The following is an 18,249-nucleotide window of genomic DNA, read 5'->3' on the forward strand; positions in this document are numbered from 1 at the left end:
CATGTCCAGAACTCAAACGCTGAAGTTGGTCATGTGGGATGCAGCTACCTTAACTGATAAAAAACCAACTGACCCAAGAATGTTTCAAATTACATGCGGTATCTCAGGATAAGCCTAATGGCATAGCAGTGGTTTAACCCAAAGAATTAAATCTAAGAGTTGAGGCTATACCTTTACCCAGGGCTCAGAAAGAGGACTTCATGGTTACATTTCCAAGTGTTAGGTACAAAAATAAGAAAATAGAGAACAGGCAGCTCTCACGAATGAGAATTTTAGAGAGAGGAGCCCAAGGGTGTGAACAAAACACAAGTGACTTAAGCCCAACATCGAGACAGACATTGCACAGCTGAGAGCTCATCAGAAACCCTTACGGAGACTTTTCCAAAGGCAAGTTCTGTGAATTCTGAGAGGCAGAATATGTTCTTTAAAGATCCCTGAGGGACTTGCATTAACTCATGGCTGGAGGGCTCCCAAGAACACTGCGCTATAGGCATTATGTGTGCCACAGCAACACACATACTCCCAATTTGCACCACAGCTGCCATAGGCAGGGCTATAGCACTGATGGGAATTGCACGTAGTCCCAATGAGCTCACTGACGACGTTTTAATTGTAGCTGGTGGAGAAGAGAGTAGGAAGGGTAAAAGGCACAGTAACTAGATCCAGTTTTACATTTTGCTAGAATGACCTTTGAAGTCCAACCCAGCCACCTGATAAATCTGTTATTTTTAGCCTATTAAAAATTATAAGGCAAATAGTTTTCCATTTAATGTTTATATTCCTTCCACTTGGAATATATTTGTATTCTATTCTGAGAACTACAAAGCACAATGAAGAAAAGGTCCAGAAATTTTAACCAGCATAGGATGGATCATGAGATGCCCTAGTCAAAAACCTGGGGCACTGATTACCATAACCATCACACAACTTGGTGTCACATCTATAAAAGTCTATTTTAAAGTCTTCTTTCTAGGACCAACAATGGTGTAATGATTACAAGGCTAGACTCCCACATGGTCGACTGTGGTTCGAGTCCCAGACAAGGTAGCTTAAAACTCACACCAGGTGCATGTCCATGTGTGCCCAAAATCCTGAGAAGAGAATGGAGAAGGGATTGCGGCATGGCCAACACCCCTGGGAGATGATTTCTCACACTGTCACTCTGTCTCTGTCTCTTTAAAATAAAAATAGTCTTCTTCCCTTTCTACACGAGTCTTAAGTCGCAGATTCGGTCTCCTCTTGAAGGGACGTTCTCTCAATTACCTGTTGCTTCTAACATGCTTTGTTTGACAGCAAACTTGGCCCTCTTCATCTTACCTCTAAAAACCAGTAATGAGGATCCATTCCAATAGCCTAGTGATTAAGGGAGCTGGATCCCACATGGCTGACCACACAGATCAAATCCTGGTGGTTTGAGGAACATGATGGGCATGTGTTGCCATGCCCAAAATGTTGACCAAGTGGAGAAGTGGAGAAAAATGGCCACTCCCTATTGGAAGGTGTTTTCTCTTTTTCCCTCCCTCTGGTGAGTGCACGTGAATTCTGATAATTAAAAAACAGAAGTGTATAAAGCAGCCCAGCTACAACTATATCAGAGCACATATACACCTACCTGAAAGGAAATAACTGGGCAGCCCTGAAATGTGAAAAGCAATGAAACTTAGTGGTTTATGGTTTGCTCACCTATACTTCTTGGATTAATGTCAGAACCTTTTGCCTGACTATGTCAACATGGATTTCCCTTTCATGTCTGCATGACTAAAGATGTTCAGTGCCATAGAATCTAACCCTTGGACTGTCCAATGAACACTAGGAAAAGAAACTGAGTACGCTTACATAAAAAGGAGTGAGTGTTTGCACCACATGCACCATGACTTGGCATACCACACCTCCTGAGCACCAGCCTCACAGACTGACTGCCTCCCTATAGAGTGGAGGTCAGATAGATGCAGCATCACAGATTATACCCGCCAGGGATGGCCACACTGGGGCTTTTTAAAGGGCAACCAACTGGGATACAGTTCTTTGTCTTTCCTAAGAAGGTCATTGTACATCTGATCATATGTGGTTTTGAAATCATAAACATTTGGCTTGTCGGGTGCTGGTCCTGGAAGCTTCACATGAGTCCCAGTTCCAAAGGATCGGACACTGAATCCTCGTTTGCTGAAAGATACAAAAGGAGAGAAAGAATCATAGTTGGATTAAATAAAATAAAAAAATTCCAAAAATCAGGGACACAAGATGGGAAGTGAACTGAGTAACTTTGTTGATACACTAAATAATTTTATCTGTTGGTTATTAGAGAGCATGTTTTTACAGAATTTTACCCTACTGTTACTCTCCCCTCTTAGGTTTTTGCCATAGAGCATTTGCACCACCGAAGGAAGACAGGGGAAAGTGAGAAATCACCCTGCAGGGGACGGCCACACTACAATCTTTTGTCCTCCATTCTCTTCTCAATATTTTGGGCATGCATGCACCCGTGCACAGCATGGGTTTCAGGTCACTGGGTCCAAGATTCAAACTGCAGTTGACCATATAGGAATCCGATACCTTAGCCACCATACACTAGCTGGCACACTCTATGGCAAAAACCTTTAAAAATTAAAAAAAAAAAAATTTTTTTTATTAATTATTTTATTTTTATTTATTCTTTTTTTTTTTTTTTAATTTGCCAAGAGAGAGACAGAGGTTGGGAGTGGGGGAGAGAAGAGGGAAGAAGAGAGAGAGGAAGTGAGAAAGCAAGCCACCAGATTCAGGACTTGAACCCTGGTCGGCCTGTGGGAGTGTCCAGTGCCTTAATCACCACACCACCTGCTGGTCTCTTTAAAAATTTTAAATCTGTAGCAGGCCAGCCTTGTTGTGCAGTGGTTAAGCACTGTGTACAGGGAATCTAATCCCATGTGGCTGACCTCAGTTCAAATCTCAGCCCAGGGGCCTAGCAGGTGGTGTGGTGGTTAAGGGCGCTGGACTCCCACATGGCTAACCATGGTTCAAGTCCCAAACCTGATGGCCTTCTCTCTTCTCTGTCTCTCTGGTCAAATTAAAATGAATAAATAAATAAAGTTAAATAATTTTTTTAAAAAAATAAATCTCAGTCCAAACACCTTGAAAAACATGCTAGGAGACCCGGAAGGTTGCGTACTCATTAAGATGCTAGATTCCCACATGCAGTAAGTGTCCTGGACCTGGCAGACTGAAACTCAAGCCGGGCACATTTGCACACAATATGTGCCCAAAATTCCAGGAGAAGAATGGAGAAGGAACAATAGCATGGTCATCCCTCCAGAGGGCGATTTCTCATTTCCTTCTCACTGTCTATCTCTGGTGAGTGCACATGCCATATGGCAAAAACCTTAAAAAAAGAAAAAAATTATGTGACACATGTTCATATGTGCCCCAAATCCTGATGGGATGGAGAAACGGAGGAAAACGGAGTGTGGTATGACTACATTGAGGTTGATTTCTTTCTCTGGCTAGCGCACATGCCCTCTGGCAATAAAAGAAAAATTCTGCATCAAGTTACACTAAAGCCAGGTGAAATCAATCAAAATGGAATCTACCCTTACAAAGGTATGTCTGAGCACTATGTCCTGTACACAAGGGTGCTGAGAGTGGAGAACAAACGCTACAAGAGTTGCAGATGCTCTCTTGTAACCTACCAAGACAAAAATAAAGAAACTAACCACATACATTTCCTAATATGCTTAGGGAAAGGTGCTAAAAATGTGAGGGTTTAAACTAACTGGACATGTGCATGAAGTATAGCCTCTATAAGCTATAGTTTATGCTACAAAGAAAGGGGATCTCAAAATGCAGACATCAAAGTTGTAAAATGAGATCCAGCAGTAGTAGTTTACTGCTTCACACACTTTCTCAGTATGATGAAGCTACCCCAAAAAACGCCAGGCTCAGTGGTACACACCTATAATCCCAGGTACTTGAGAGGTTGAGGCAGAACATTCTAGACAGAGCGAGATCCACAAAAAGACGAACAAAAAGCTGGGCTGGCCCTATAGCAGAGATTAAGCATGGCACAGAGGAAACAAGATCCTATATGGGGACCAGCAGTTAGCGTAATGGCTATGTCGCTGGACTCCCACGTAGTCAACCGCGGTTCGAGTCCCAGACCCGGTGGCTTAAACTCACGCAGGGCGCATGTGCATGCGTGCCCAAGATCCCGAGAGGAGAACGGAGAAGGGATTGCGGCGTGACCATCCCCCCTGGGGGGTGATTTCTCACTTTCTGTCTCTCTGTCTCTCTCTGCCTGGCTGGCGAGCGCACGCACCCTATAGCAAAAACCTCTTAAAAAAAAAGATCCTATATGGATGGCCAGAGTTCAGGGCTTGAGATACATGCTAGGAACACACATACACACACCTAGGATCCTGACAAGATGGAGAACAGGAAGGAAAAAACAATGCGAACAGATCCTGTTGAGGAAACCCTTCTCTCCCTCCCACAAGCCCACCCCATCCCACAACCCCAAAATTTTAAAAAGCTGTATAAGAACAAAAGGCTGTCAATATTGATGACCAGACTGTTAAGTAGATAACAATAGGTTACATACAAAGAAAATAAGTCTGGTGTAGAACATGTGTTCTTTTCTCTCTTTTTTGCTACAAGGCACATTGCTGGCCAGAGAGAAAGTGAGAAAATACCACACAAGGGAGGGTGACCACGCCACAATCCCTTCTTCTCCAGTCTCCTCCCAGAGTTTTGGATATGCAATGCACATATGCCCAGCATGTTTTTCAAGTTGCCAGGTCTGAGATTTGAACCTCTCGGTCAGCCATGTGGAACCCAGTGCCTTAACTTCCATATCACCTGCTGGAACCAAACATGTATTTTTTTTTTAAAATCCAGCCAATAGAAGTAAAATTTTTAACTCTTCAAAATGTCTACAGAGGGCCAGCCCATGTCTTAGTGGTTATAGGAGCTAGATCTCACACCGCTGATCATCATTCTAATTCCAGACATTAAACTATAACTTGCAAAAAAGCAGTTCTCAGTTTAAGTGAAACATCTCTCCTGAGTTCTCTATGGTTGATAAAAGCTGAGTTGGTCCCCTATGTCCCTATAGGTCCTGATAAGAAGGATGGCAAACATAGATTCATTATTTAAATCCAGGCATCGGATTCCCACATGGGCAACCACAGTTTGAGTCCCAGACCTAGCAACTTCAAAATCACGCTGGGCACTGCATACATGCCCACCTAAAATCCCAGGAGGGAAATGGAGAAGAGGCTATGGAATGGCCATATCTCCTGGGGGGTGATGTTTCACTTTCCCCCTCCGTCTCTCTCTGGCAAGCTATAACACCCTATGACAAAAACCTAAAAAAAAAAACATAGAATAAGTATAGAATATATGCTCTTCTCTCCTTCCCTCCCTCCCCCCTCCCTCCCTCCCCTCTCTCTTTTTCCTACAAGACACATTACTATTGGCCAGAAAAGGGAAGTGAGAAAATACTCCACAAGGGCGGATGGGCACATCACAACCCCTTTTCCTCTAGTCTCCTCCCAGAGTTTCGGGCATGCAAAAAGTCCCCAAAAACCCCGAGCTCAGGGCCAGCCCATGGCATGGTGGTTAAGACAGCTGGATTCCACAAGGCTGACCACACAGTTCCAGCGCCAGACCCACTCAGACCCAACAGTTTGAAAAACACACTGGGTGGGGCCATAGGTAGTGCAGTGGTTAAGGCCCTGAACTTCCACATAGTTGACTGTGGTTTGAGTCCCAAATTCAGCAGCTTAAAACTCATGCCCAATATTCCAAGAGGAAAAAGGACGAAAAGGGACTGCTGCCTAGACATCCCCACCAGGCTGATTTCTCACTTTCTGTCTCTCCATAAGTACATGTGCCCTATTTAAAAAAAAAAAAAAAAAAAAAATTCACCCTCACGTCCAGCCCAGCTACAGCAGCATATGCTGGTAAAATGCTGTGTCCTACAAACTAAGATCACATGGGAGGCCCAGGTTCAATTCCTGGCCCTACCTAAAAGCCAGGTACAGTGGAACATGCCCTTAATCCCAGCTAGAAGGCTGAGGCAAGAGGAATGTGACATGTGAAGACCTTACCTTAAAATAAAGCCCAAGTCCATAGACACCTGAACTGTAAAATTAAACCTGAAGACACTAAAAATAAGATTTATAAGTTTCAGTTTTAACTACAGATTCCAGTAAAAAATGAGACTAGGAAGTAGCAAGATTAACTACTGACTATGACCAAGAATGATACTAGCTCAAATACAGGACATGCAACACCCCTGGACATACTTGCCACCTGAGAAGGTGAAATATCCTTTTCACCCTAGATTGAAACTATTTTCTCACCAATTCAGACAATGTACAGTAAAAGTAGCATTTCCTGCCAAGGTGTAAACAAGACTGAAATCAAAGTTATCAGGACAGCCAAGGGAAAGGAACTCTCATGCAGCATTTACAGACACTACTATCTACTTGACAACTGCCAGGTGTAGGTCAGTGAAGTAGAGTAGATGACAAAAGAAACTGAGACACTGAGGCAAAGTCTAAGATCCCAGCTCACTGATTTCAGATGCACAGCACACCCAAGAAATCACTTGAAACTGCACTGCTAATTTTAGCTGCATCACAACTTCAGAGTTGACAAAGTGTGAAAAATGTACATTGTTGAGGAAACAAGATACTTATTACTGAAACCTTCCTTGGGGCTACAGGCACACCCTCCCTCCTCACTGGTGCTAGAAATACATTAACTCCATTATTTGTTTCATTCAGAGACACCCATGTCCCAGCCCTTCTGCTCAGAGCTGGACCACAAATCTAAACCATGACGACACTACACCTGCCATGTGCAAGTCTGGCACTGGGTGCTGGGATAAGGGCTGAACAAGACAGGGACCTGCCTCTCGAAGCCAGTGGGAAAGGAGATTATTTTCCCAAGGAGTGAATGAATATGTATTTCTAATAAAGGTGTGTGACACACACACACACAAATCACCTAAAGGAAACCACTTTGTAGCTGAAGCTTAGTGCCTGAGCAGAAGGGAAGGGAGTTACTGAGAAGGGTTACTGAACCAGACCTTGAAGAGTTGAATGCCTGATGTCTGCAATGTCAGAAGAAACACATCCTTACTTTCGGCCACAAGAATACAGTTGCTTAGCATGTACCTGGAACCATTCACTTGGACCTATACTCCAAGCCTGGCTCATTCTCCATAGACTCTAAGGCGAAACATCTTTGTCTGTGATTGGTAGCACTGATTTTTTTTTTTTTAAGTTATTTATTTATGGGTCCGGCAGGTGGCATGGTGGTTAAGGCGCTGGACATGAACTGACCATGGATGGTGGCTTGCTTTCTCACTTTCCTTCTCTCTGTGTGTCTGTTTTTCTCTGGTCAAATGAAAATGACTGAATAAATAAATAAATCTTTTTAAAAGAATAAGATTTATTTATTAATTCCTTTTTTTTTTTCTTTTTAAATAAAAAAAAAATTCACCCTCAGGTCCAGCCCAGCTACAGCAGCATATGCTGGTAAAATGCTGTGTCCTACAAACTAAGATCACATGGGAGGCCCAGGTTCAATTCCTGGCCCTACCTAAAAGCCAGGTACAGTGGAACATGCCCTTAATCCCAGCTAGAAGGCTGAGGCAAGAGGAATGTGACATGTGAAGACCTTACCTTAAAATAAAGCCCAAGTCCATAGACACCTGAACTGTAAAATTAAACCTGAAGACACTAAAAATAAGATTTATAAGTTTCAGTTTTAACTACAGATTCCAGTAAAAAATGAGACTAGGAAGTAGCAAGATTAACTACTGACTATGACCAAGAATGATACTAGCTCAAATACAGGACATGCAACACCCCTGGACATACTTGCCACCTGAGAAGGTGAAATATCCTTTTCACCCTAGATTGAAACTATTTTCTCACCAATTCAGACAATGTACAGTAAAAGTAGCATTTCCTGCCAAGGTGTAAACAAGACTGAAATCAAAGTTATCAGGACAGCCAAGGGAAAGGAACTCTCATGCAGCATTTACAGACACTACTATCTACTTGACAACTGCCAGGTGTAGGTCAGTGAAGTAGATGACAATTCTAAAGAAACTGAGACACTGAGGCAAAGTCTAAGATCCCAGCTCACTGATTTCAGATGCACACCTGCTTCAAGAAATCACTTGAAACTGCACTGCTAATTTTAGCTGCATCACAACTTCAGAGTTGACAAAGTGTGAAAAATGTACATTGTTGAGGAAACAAGATACTTATTACTGAAACCTTCCTTGGGGCTACAGGCACACCCTCCCTCCTCACTGGTGCTAGAAATACATTAACTCCATTATTTGTTTCATTCAGAGACACCCATGTCCCAGCCCTTCTGCTCAGAGCTGGACCACAAATCTAAACCATGACGACACTACACCTGCCATGTGCAAGTCTGGCACTGGGTGCTGGGATAAGGGCTGAACAAGACAGGGACCTGCCTCTCGAAGCCAGTGGGAAAGGAGATTATTTTCCCAAGGAGTGAATGAATATGTATTTCTAATAAAGGTGTGTGACACACACACACACAAATCACCTAAAGGAAACCACTTTGTAGCTGAAGCTTAGTGCCTGAGCAGAAGGGAAGGGAGTTACTGAGAAGGGTTACTGAACCAGACCTTGAAGAGTTGAATGCCTGATGTCTGCAATGTCAGAAGAAACACATCCTTACTTTCGGCCACAAGAATACAGTTGCTTAGCATGTACCTGGAACCATTCACTTGGACCTATACTCCAAGCCTGGCTCATTCTCCATAGACTCTAAGGCGAAACATCTTTGTCTGTGATTGGTAGCACTGATTTTTTTTTTTTTAAGTTATTTATTTATGGGTCCGGCAGGTGGCATGGTGGTTAAGGCGCTGGACATGAACTGACCATGGATGGTGGCTTGCTTTCTCACTTTCCTTCTCTCTGTGTGTCTGTTTTTCTCTGGTCAAATGAAAATGACTGAATAAATAAATAAATCTTTTTAAAAGAATAAGATTTATTTATTAATTCCTTTTTTTTTTTCTTTTTAAATTTGCCCGGAGAGAGACAGACAAAGAGAAAGTGAGAAAGCAAGCTATCAGGTCCGGGACTCGAACTGCAGTCAGCCATGTGGGAGTCTAGCACCTTAAGACCATGCCTCCTGCCAGCCCTGTAATTTTGTTTTATTTTTTGAGTTTTTTTCCTTTTTTTTTTTTTTTCTACAGGGAACATGCGCTCAGCGGAGAGAAAGAAAGCTAGAAATTACGCCCCAAGGGAGATGGCCATGCCAGAAACCCTTCTCGATTCTCCTCTCAGGATTTTGGGCACGTGCACACACGCACCTGGCTTGAGTTTTAAGCTGCCAGTCCAGGATTTGAACCAAGGTCACCAACATGGGTGTCCAGCCATTACACCATGGGTGTCCACCATTACACCATCTGCTGGTCCCATGTAGTACAGATGTTTTAAAACAGAAGTAATTTAAAATCAAATAGAGATTAAAATGGGTATGCAAGAAGGTTAATGCTTCTTAGGGTCAGAGTAACATTGACTGAGACCATTGTTTCATTATTTATTTATTTTTTTAAAAACATTTATTTATTTGTCGTGATTTTCAGGCCACCATGTCAGGATTTGAACTATGAGCGGCTATGTGGGGGAGTCCAGCACCTGAACCACCACACCACCTGCTAGGCCCTTTTTTCTTTCTCTAAAAACATGAGCTTTTTGGGAACCAGTAGTTAGCGTAATGGCTATGTCATGCCGTATGCGTGCGTGCCCAAGATCCCGAGAGGAGAATGGATTGCGGCGTGACCATCCTCCCTGGTGGGTGATTTCTCACTTTCTGTTTCTATGTCTCTCTCTGGCGAGCGCACACACCCTATAGCAAAATCTCCCCCCCACAAAAAACAAAAACAAAAACAAAAACAAAAACAAAAAAACAACATGGGCTTTTTTTAAGAGAGGTTTTTGCTATAGGGCACGTGCACTCGCCAGAGAAACAGAAAGCAAGAAATTACCTTCAGCAGGGATGGCCACACATTGCCACATTGGATGGCAATCCCTTCTTCTCCATTCTCCGCTCAGGATTTTGGGCAAGTATGCACATCGGCCCAGCCTGAATCTCAAGCTGCTAGGTCCAGGACTCAAGCCACAGTCAACCATGTGAGTCCAGGGCCTTAACCACTACGCCCTGCTAGCCCCATGCTGGTCCCTTTGCTGTCCTTGTTGTTTTCTTTTTTTACTAGGGTCACATTTGTGTGAGAAAAAGATAAAGGGAGAAAGTACCTCTCATGAGGAATGGACATGCCACAATCTCTCTTCCTCCAGCCTCCCCCCTCCTTTCAAAATTTGGGTACACATATACACACACCCAGCATGTTGATCAGGCCGCCCAGATATGGGACTTGGAACTACATAGTTGCCTATGTAGAATCCAGCAGCCTTAGCCATCAGGCCACAGAGCCAGCACAAGAGACCACTATCTTTCTTTCCTTTCTGGGGAGAGATTTTTGCTATAAGTCACACGCTCACCAGAGACAGAAAGCGAGAAGTCATCTCCCAGGGGAGATGATCAAGCCACTCCCTTCTCCTCCAATTCTGGACATGCATTCAGGTACACACACACATGCCTGACATGAGTTTGAAGCCACCAGGTCTAGGACTTGAACTGTAGTCAGCCATGTGGGTGTCCACTGATGTAATGCTACACCGCCTGCTGTCCCAAGACCTCTTTCTTACTTAGTCCTTTGGCTACCTCAGGAGACCATTCAAGAAGGGATCACCAAAACTGTTTTCAGCAACAAAAAAGTCGGGACAAGCAGGTGGCATGGTGGTTAAGGCACTTGATTCCCAAACAGCTGGCCACAGATCAAGTCCCAGACCTTATAGCTTAAAAATCTCGCCAGGCGGAACCAGCAGTTAGCATAATGGCTATGTCGCTGGACTCCCACGTAGTCAACCACGGTGCGCATCCCAGACCCGGTGGCTTAAACTCACGCCGGGCGCGTGTGCGTGCGTGCCCACGATCCCGGGAGGAGAATGGAGGAGAAGGGATTGCGGCATGACCATCCCCCCTGGGGGGTGATTTCTCGCTTTCTGTCTCTATGTCTCTCTCTGTCTGGCGAGCGCATGCGCCCTATAGTGAAAAAAAAAAAAAAAAAAAAACTTTCAAAAAAAAAAAAAAATCTCGCCAGGCGCGGGTCCAGCAGATGGCATGGTGGTTAAAGGAAATGGACTCCCACAAGGTCAACTGTGCTTCAAGTTCCGGATCCAGCAGCTTGCTCTCTCTGGGCAAAACTGAAAAATAATTTAAAAAAAAAAAAAAAATCACTTAGGGCACATGTTTATGCATGCCCAAAAATCTCAAGAGGAGAATGGTGGAGAAGGGACTGCAGTGTGGCCATTCCATGAGGAGTGATTTCTCACTTTCTCTGTCAAGCACACGTGCTCTATGGAAAATACACGCAAAGCCTTCCAACACAAATGTATAAAAGATTTGTGGGACCAACAGATGGCATGGGTGGTTAAAGGTGCTGGACTCCCACATGGCCAGTCATGGTTCGAGTCCAGGACCTGGTAACTTGCTCGCTCTCGCTCGCTCTCTCTCTCTCTCTCTCTCCCCCTCTCCCTCTCTCACTCTGTCCTTCTCTGGTCAAATTAAAATAAATAAACAAATGAATAAAGTTAAATAAAATAATTATTAAAAGAAAAAATATTTGGGGCCAGCAGACAATGTGGTGGTTAAGGTACTAGACTTCTTTCTATATGGTGAACTATGGTTTGAGTCCTGACCTAATGGCTTGAAAATCACACTGGACAGGTGTGTATGCCTAAGATTCAGGAGGAGAATGGAGGAGGAATTGAAGCATGGCCACCTGGGGGAAGGTGATTTCTCACTTTCCCTCTCTCTCTCTCTCTCTCTCTCCAGTAAGCACACATCTTCTATGAAAAAAAAAAAAAGGGACCAGCAGATGGTGTAATTGTTACATCGCTGAACTCACACATAATTGACCATAGTTCAAGTCCCAGACCAGTGGCTTGAAACTCATGCTGGGGGCATGTGTGTGCGTGCACAAGATCCCAAGAGGAGAATAGAGGAAAAGGGACTGAGGCATGGCCATATACTCCCCTGGAGAGGGGGGTGATTTCTCACTTTCTGTCTCTGCCTCTCTGGCAAGTGCACATGCCCTAAGGCAAAAATCTCTCTCAAAAAAGACTTACCACAGCACATCAGTTACAATCCCCAGCATGTCCAGCCTGAGAGACACCCAGCACAGAGGAATGCCCATGATCCAAGAGGCAAGAACAGGGATCAGTGTGAACAGATCATGTGGAGGGTGCTTCTCTATCTCTCACACGTACAACCCACTCTGTCACGAGTAAAAAAAAAAAATTTCAGAAGATTCACTTAAACAGTCCATGATTCTTTTTAAAAAATAAATATATTGGGGTCAGCAGATAGCATAGTGGTTATGTTGCTGGACTCCCACATGGCCAACCATGGTTTGAGTCCCAGACCCAGTGGCCTAAAACTCGCGCTGGGTGCCAAGTGTACCTAGGATCCTGAGAGAAGAATGGAGATGAGATTTGCAGCGTGGCCATCCTCATGGGGGATGATTTCCCACTGTCTGTCTATTTCTCTCTCTGGCAAACATATACACTTTAAGGGAAAAAACTGCAGAAAAATAAATAAAATTTGTATAAATTAGTCTATTTTTTTTTAATTTGGGGTCACTGCTGTAAGATAGTTCAGCCATAATTAAATAATTTATTTGCCCAGTCATAGCCATAGAACATCACCGAGCAATACCCCAGCTTTCTGAAATGCTACTTTTAAGCAAGAATATTTAAAAATAAAATGAACTGTGGTTTGTTTTTGCCTCAGCAAAATGTTCACACAGTGGCAAAAAGGCTAATTAGCAACAGAAGCACTGCTTCTGCTAAGCTGATGAAACTGACATAACAGCCCATCTTGTGCTGTGACAATTTGTTTCTTACATAAAAGCAGTGAAAACTATAAAAATACTCCTGACAACCCTGAGGCTTTATATCTGAAGGGCCAACTATTTTATAAACTAATCTTCCAGATAAATATTTGTTTGATTTAGCAAACAAACATCTTTACAAATATAAAAAGTTGGGACCAGCAGATGGTGTGAAAGGTTACATTACTAGATACCCACATAGTCAACCCTGGTTCAAGTCCTGGACCTGGTGACTTAAAACTCACACTGAAGGGCTGGCAGGTGGCATGGTGGTTAAGGGCACTGGACTCACACATGGCTGACCATGGTTTGAGTCCCAGACTTGGTGGCTTGCTGTCTTACTTTCTCTCTCGCTCTCACTCACTTGCTCACAAAAAAAAATGGTCAAGTTAAAAAACAAACAAATAAAATTAAATAAAATAATTCTTTAAAAAATATTGAAAAAAGAAAAAAGAAACTCACACTGAGCGCATGTGTATGTGTGCCCAGGATCCTGAGAAGAGAATAGTGAAGGGACTGAAGCATGGCCATCTCCCCTGGGGAGGGGGGGGGTGTTATTTCTAGCTTTCTGTCTCTCTGGCAAGCATATGTGCCCTATAGCAAAAATCTCTCCTTAAAAAAAAAATACATACACACACACCCAGCAATTAGTGTAATAGCTATGTCACTGGAGTCCCATGTAGTCAACCGTGGTTCAAATCCTGTACCCAGTGGCTTAAAACTCACGCTGGGCACATGTGCGTGCATGTCCAAGATCCTGAGAGGAAAATGAAGGAGAAGAGATTGCAGTGTGGCCATCCCCTCGGTGGTGATTTCTCGCTTTCTGTTTCTCTGTCTCTGTCTGGCGAGCGCATGCACTCTATAGCAAAAACCTCTCCAAAAAAAAAAATTTATCACAGGTTCATCCAACATAGTATGTGACGGATGCTGCTGCCTGGGAGGTTGAATCAAGATAACCACACGAGGGACCAGTAATGGCTATGTCGCTGGACTCCCATGTAGTTGACCACGGTTCGCGTCCCAGACCCGGTGGCTTAAAACTCATGCCGGGCGCATGTGCGTGCGTGCCCAAGATCCCGAGAGGAGAATGGAGGAGAAGGGATTGCGGCGTGGCCAGCCCCCTGGGGGGTGATTTCTTGCTTTCTATCTCTGTCTCTCTCTGTCTGGCCAGAGCACAGGCCCTATAACGAAAACCTCTCAAAAAAAAAAAAAAAGAAAAAAGATAACCACATGACAAGACTGCCTAAAAATAAAAGCCACAGGCAAATTTACGGGAAAAATCTTTTAACCTATCAAAAAGCAGCAATGGGAACCAGCAGTTAGCGTAATGGCTATGTTGCTGGACTCCCACGTAGTCAACCGCGGTTCGTGTCCCGGAGGCTTAAAACTCACGCCGGGCGTGTGTGCGTGCGTGCCCAAGATCCTGAGAGGAGAATGGAGGAGAAGGGATTGCGGCGTGACCATCTCCCCTGGGGGGTGATTTCTCGCTTTCTGTCTCTATGTCTCTCTCTGTCTGGCGAGCGCACGCGCCCTACAGTGAAAATCTCTCCAAAAAAAAAAAAAAAAGCAGCAATTATGGGCCAGGTGGGTGGTGTGGTGGTAAAGGCAGCTGGATCCCACATGGCCAACAATGTGGCTGCATCTAGGACCCTGTGCTTGTGTGCATGCATGCCCAAAATCCCGAGAAGAGACTGGAGAAGGGATTGTGACATGGTCATTCCCCCCAGAGGTGCTTTTTTACTGTCAGTGTCTGTCTTTCCAGCAAACGGACTCACCCTACAGCAATTTCAAAACAAACAGCAGGGTCAGCAGATGGCATGGTGGTTAAGGGTGTTGGACTCTCACAAAGCTGACTGTAGTTCAAGTCCCAGGCCTGTGACTTGCTGTCTCACTTTCTTTCCCTCTTGCGTGCTCTCTTTTGCTCTGTTCCTCTCTGAGCAAATTTAAATAAAAAAGTTAAATCAAATTTATTTAATAAATAAATAAAAACAGCAATCACAGGGGCCAGACCATGACCTAATAGTTGGGATAGCCTGATCCCACATGGCCAATTGAGGTTTGAATCCCAGCTCCAGTGGCTCGATAAATATGCTGGAATGTGTGTATGCAAGCCCAGGGTCCCCTCAGGATGTAAAGACAGAAGAAAAGGAATTACAGCATGCTTTTTTCTCCCTGACTTTCTGGGAATACACACGACCTCGGGCAATTACTAAAGAAAAAAAAAGAAGTATCATAGAAAATGTTAAATTCTGGAAAACTCAACTATTATCCTGCTGGGACTCGTTGGCAGAACTCACTGTTTTTTTTTCTTTTTTCTGGGTGGGGGGCCTTGGATTAGAAATAAACATAAAAATAAAGACATACGAGTATAGAAAAGCAAGGATGGAGTGGGCCCGATTTCTCTGATGGAGACAGCTGTTACCAGTTTATTCTTTTAAGGGGTAGAAAATGGGAGAAGAGGAAATAGAATACAATGGATGTTAATTGGTTGAAGATGTGAAGAGAACTAGGAGCCATGCAATTTCTCCGATCTTTTCTAGTGAATTCTGATAAACTCATGGGGCTTCCTTTAACCAGATACTGACCAGCAGTTTCAGTAACAAGAGGCAGCTAGTGTATTTGCATGCAAATTGCTTTCATCACTGTGCAAATGACAACTCACAGAACAACATTTCTGCATGTGTCTAAATGTTTGTTAAAACTGCAACTCTCATTATCTTAATGGCTAAAAGTAAAATAATTGCATTAAAAATGACTATTAAGAAAAAATCCAAGTTAACATCGCATAAGGTTATAGCATTTTTTCCTATATTCTGTACTTAAAAAAATTTGTTGAGAGACTTGCTATGGGGTGCTCACCAGAGAGACAGAAAACAAGAAATCCCCCCAGAAAGAAAAAAAAAAAAAAACCCCCCCCCCCCCGGGGGGGGGGGTGCCATGTCACAATGCCACAATACATGCACATGAGCCCAGCATGACTTTCTTTTTTTCCCTAAACTAATTATTTTTAAAGAATTATTTTTATTTAATGTTTACTTGTTTGTTTTAATTTGACCAGAGAGGGACACAGTGAGAGAGAGAAAGAGAGAGGGAAAGCAAGCCACCAGGTCTGAGACTTGAATCGTGGCCAACCACGTGGGAGTCCAGCGCCCTTAACCACCATGCCACCTGCCAGCCCCCCACACGACTTCCAAAACGGCCAGGTCCAGGACTTCAACGTGGTCAGCCATGTGGGAGTCCTGTACTATAGTGATATGCCACCAGATAGCCCCCTTAATCAAACTGTTATAAATTTGGTTGATGCCAGCAGGTGGCATGGTGGTTAAGGCGCTGGACTCTCACATGACTTACTGCAGTTCAAGTCTCTGACTTGAGGCTTACTTTCTCACTCACCCCAACCTCATCTCTCTGGTGTGTACACGTACTCTCTAGCAAATTAAAAATAACAATGTGGGAGACCAGCAGTTGGCATAATGGCTATGTCACTGGACTCCCCCGCAGTCAACTGTGGTTCGAGTACCGGACCTGGTGGCGTAAACTAATGCCGGGCACATGTGCGCGCATGCCCAAGATCCTGAGAGGAGAATGAAGGAGAAGGGATTGCAGCATGGCCATCCCCCTGGGGGGTGATTTCTCGCTTTCTGTCTCTCTTTCTGGTGAACACTAGTGCCCTATAGCAAAAACCTCTCCAAAAAAAATCCCCCAAAACAACAACAACAAAAACAATTTGGGACCAGCAGATGGTGTAATGGTCACGTTGTCAGATTCCCACTCAGTCAACCATGATTTGAACCCCGGACCTGGCAGCTTAAAACTCACGCCAAGCACATGTGCATACATGTATACGTGCGTGCCCAAGATCCTGAGAGAAGAATGGGAAAGAAGGGGCTGTGGCGTAGCTATCCCCCTGGGAGGTGATTTCTCACTTTCTGTCTCTGTTCTTCTATGTCTCTCAGATGACTGCATGTGCCCTAGAGCAAACATCTCTAAAAAAATAAATAAAATAAAATAATTTAAAAATAAGTAAAATTAATTCATTAAAAAAAAATTATTTGGCTACTAGGCAACCAGTGTCATGGTTAAGGTGCTGGCCTTCCACATGGCCAACCAGGATTCAAATCTCAAAACCCCGGGACCAGCAGTTAGCATAATGGCTACGTGGCTGGACTCCCATGCGGTTCGAATCCCGGACCCGGTGGCTTAAAACTCATGCCGGGAGCATGTGCATGTGTGCCCAAGATCCCGAGAGGAGAATGGATGGAGGACAAGGGATTGCGGCGTGGCCATCCCCCCTGGGGGCGTGATTTCTCGCTTTCTGTCTCTCTCTTTCTGGTGAGCACATGCGCCCTTATAGAGAAAACCTCTCAAAAAAAAAAAAAAAAAGTGAGCTTCCTCTGAAAGAAGGAAGTATTGAGAAGCCTAAGTCACCTTTCTTAATTGTAAAATCAGAATCACTATTGGGGCCAGCAGGTGGCGCGGTGTTTAAGGACGCTGGATTCCAATGTGGCCTACCATAGTTTGAGTCTTGGACCTGGTAGCTTGCTTTCTCACTTTCCCTCTCTCTCTTGCTTTGTCCCTCTCTGGTAAAATTAAAAATAAAGATAAATAAAAATTTTAATTTTTTTTTAAAAACTCAGACTCACTGCTGATCATCCTGACTTCTAGCTATGTGATGACCTCATGTTTACAGAACTCAAATCAACTGATCAGAGATTACCCTATTTAAATACAACATTGGAAAGGTTAGGAAAAACTTCTAAAAGCTAACAACCCAACAAAATCTGCATCGCTAGGGGCCAGTAGGTGGTGCAGAGGTTAAGGTGCTGGATCCAGCATGGCCAGCTTTGCAGTTCAAGTCATGAAACTGGCAGCTTGAGAATCCAATAGGCACATATGCATGTGTGCCCAAAGTCTCAAGAGAGGAGTGGAAAAGGGGACTGTAGTATGGTCATCCACACTGGAGAGTGGTTTCTCACCTCCCACCTCTCTTTGGCAAGCACACGTGACCATCAGGGAAAACCGAGAAAGGGAAAAATGTCAAAACCTTTCACCTTCCGGGAACCAGCAGTTAGCGTAATGGCTATGTCGCTGGACTCCCACTTAGTGGACCGCGCGCAGTTCACGTCCCGGACCCGGTAGCTTAAAACTCATGCTGGGCACTTGTATGTGCGTGCCCAAGATCCTGAGAGGAGAATGGAGGAAAAGGAATTGCGGCGTGGCCATCTCCCCCGCCCCCCCCCCCGCGGGGGACTTGTCGCGTTCTC

General features: G+C 44.1%; 1 protein-coding gene across 1 annotated transcript in view; it reads right to left on the reverse strand.

Moving 5' to 3' along the window:
* Positions 1–18,249, reverse strand: part of SSU72 (SSU72 homolog, RNA polymerase II CTD phosphatase) — a 55,964-nt gene that overhangs the window by 31,645 nt on the left and 6,070 nt on the right. The window contains exon 2 of the mRNA XM_006164114.2: positions 2,020–2,163. Within this exon, the coding sequence (XP_006164176.1) occupies positions 2,020–2,163 (144 nt within the window). The remainder of the gene's footprint in view (positions 1–2,019; positions 2,164–18,249) is intronic.

This window comes from Tupaia chinensis, unplaced genomic scaffold (genome assembly GCF_000334495.1).
Source record: "Tupaia chinensis unplaced genomic scaffold, TupChi_1.0 Scaffold143584_1, whole genome shotgun sequence".
NCBI lineage: Eukaryota > Metazoa > Chordata > Mammalia > Scandentia > Tupaiidae > Tupaia > Tupaia belangeri.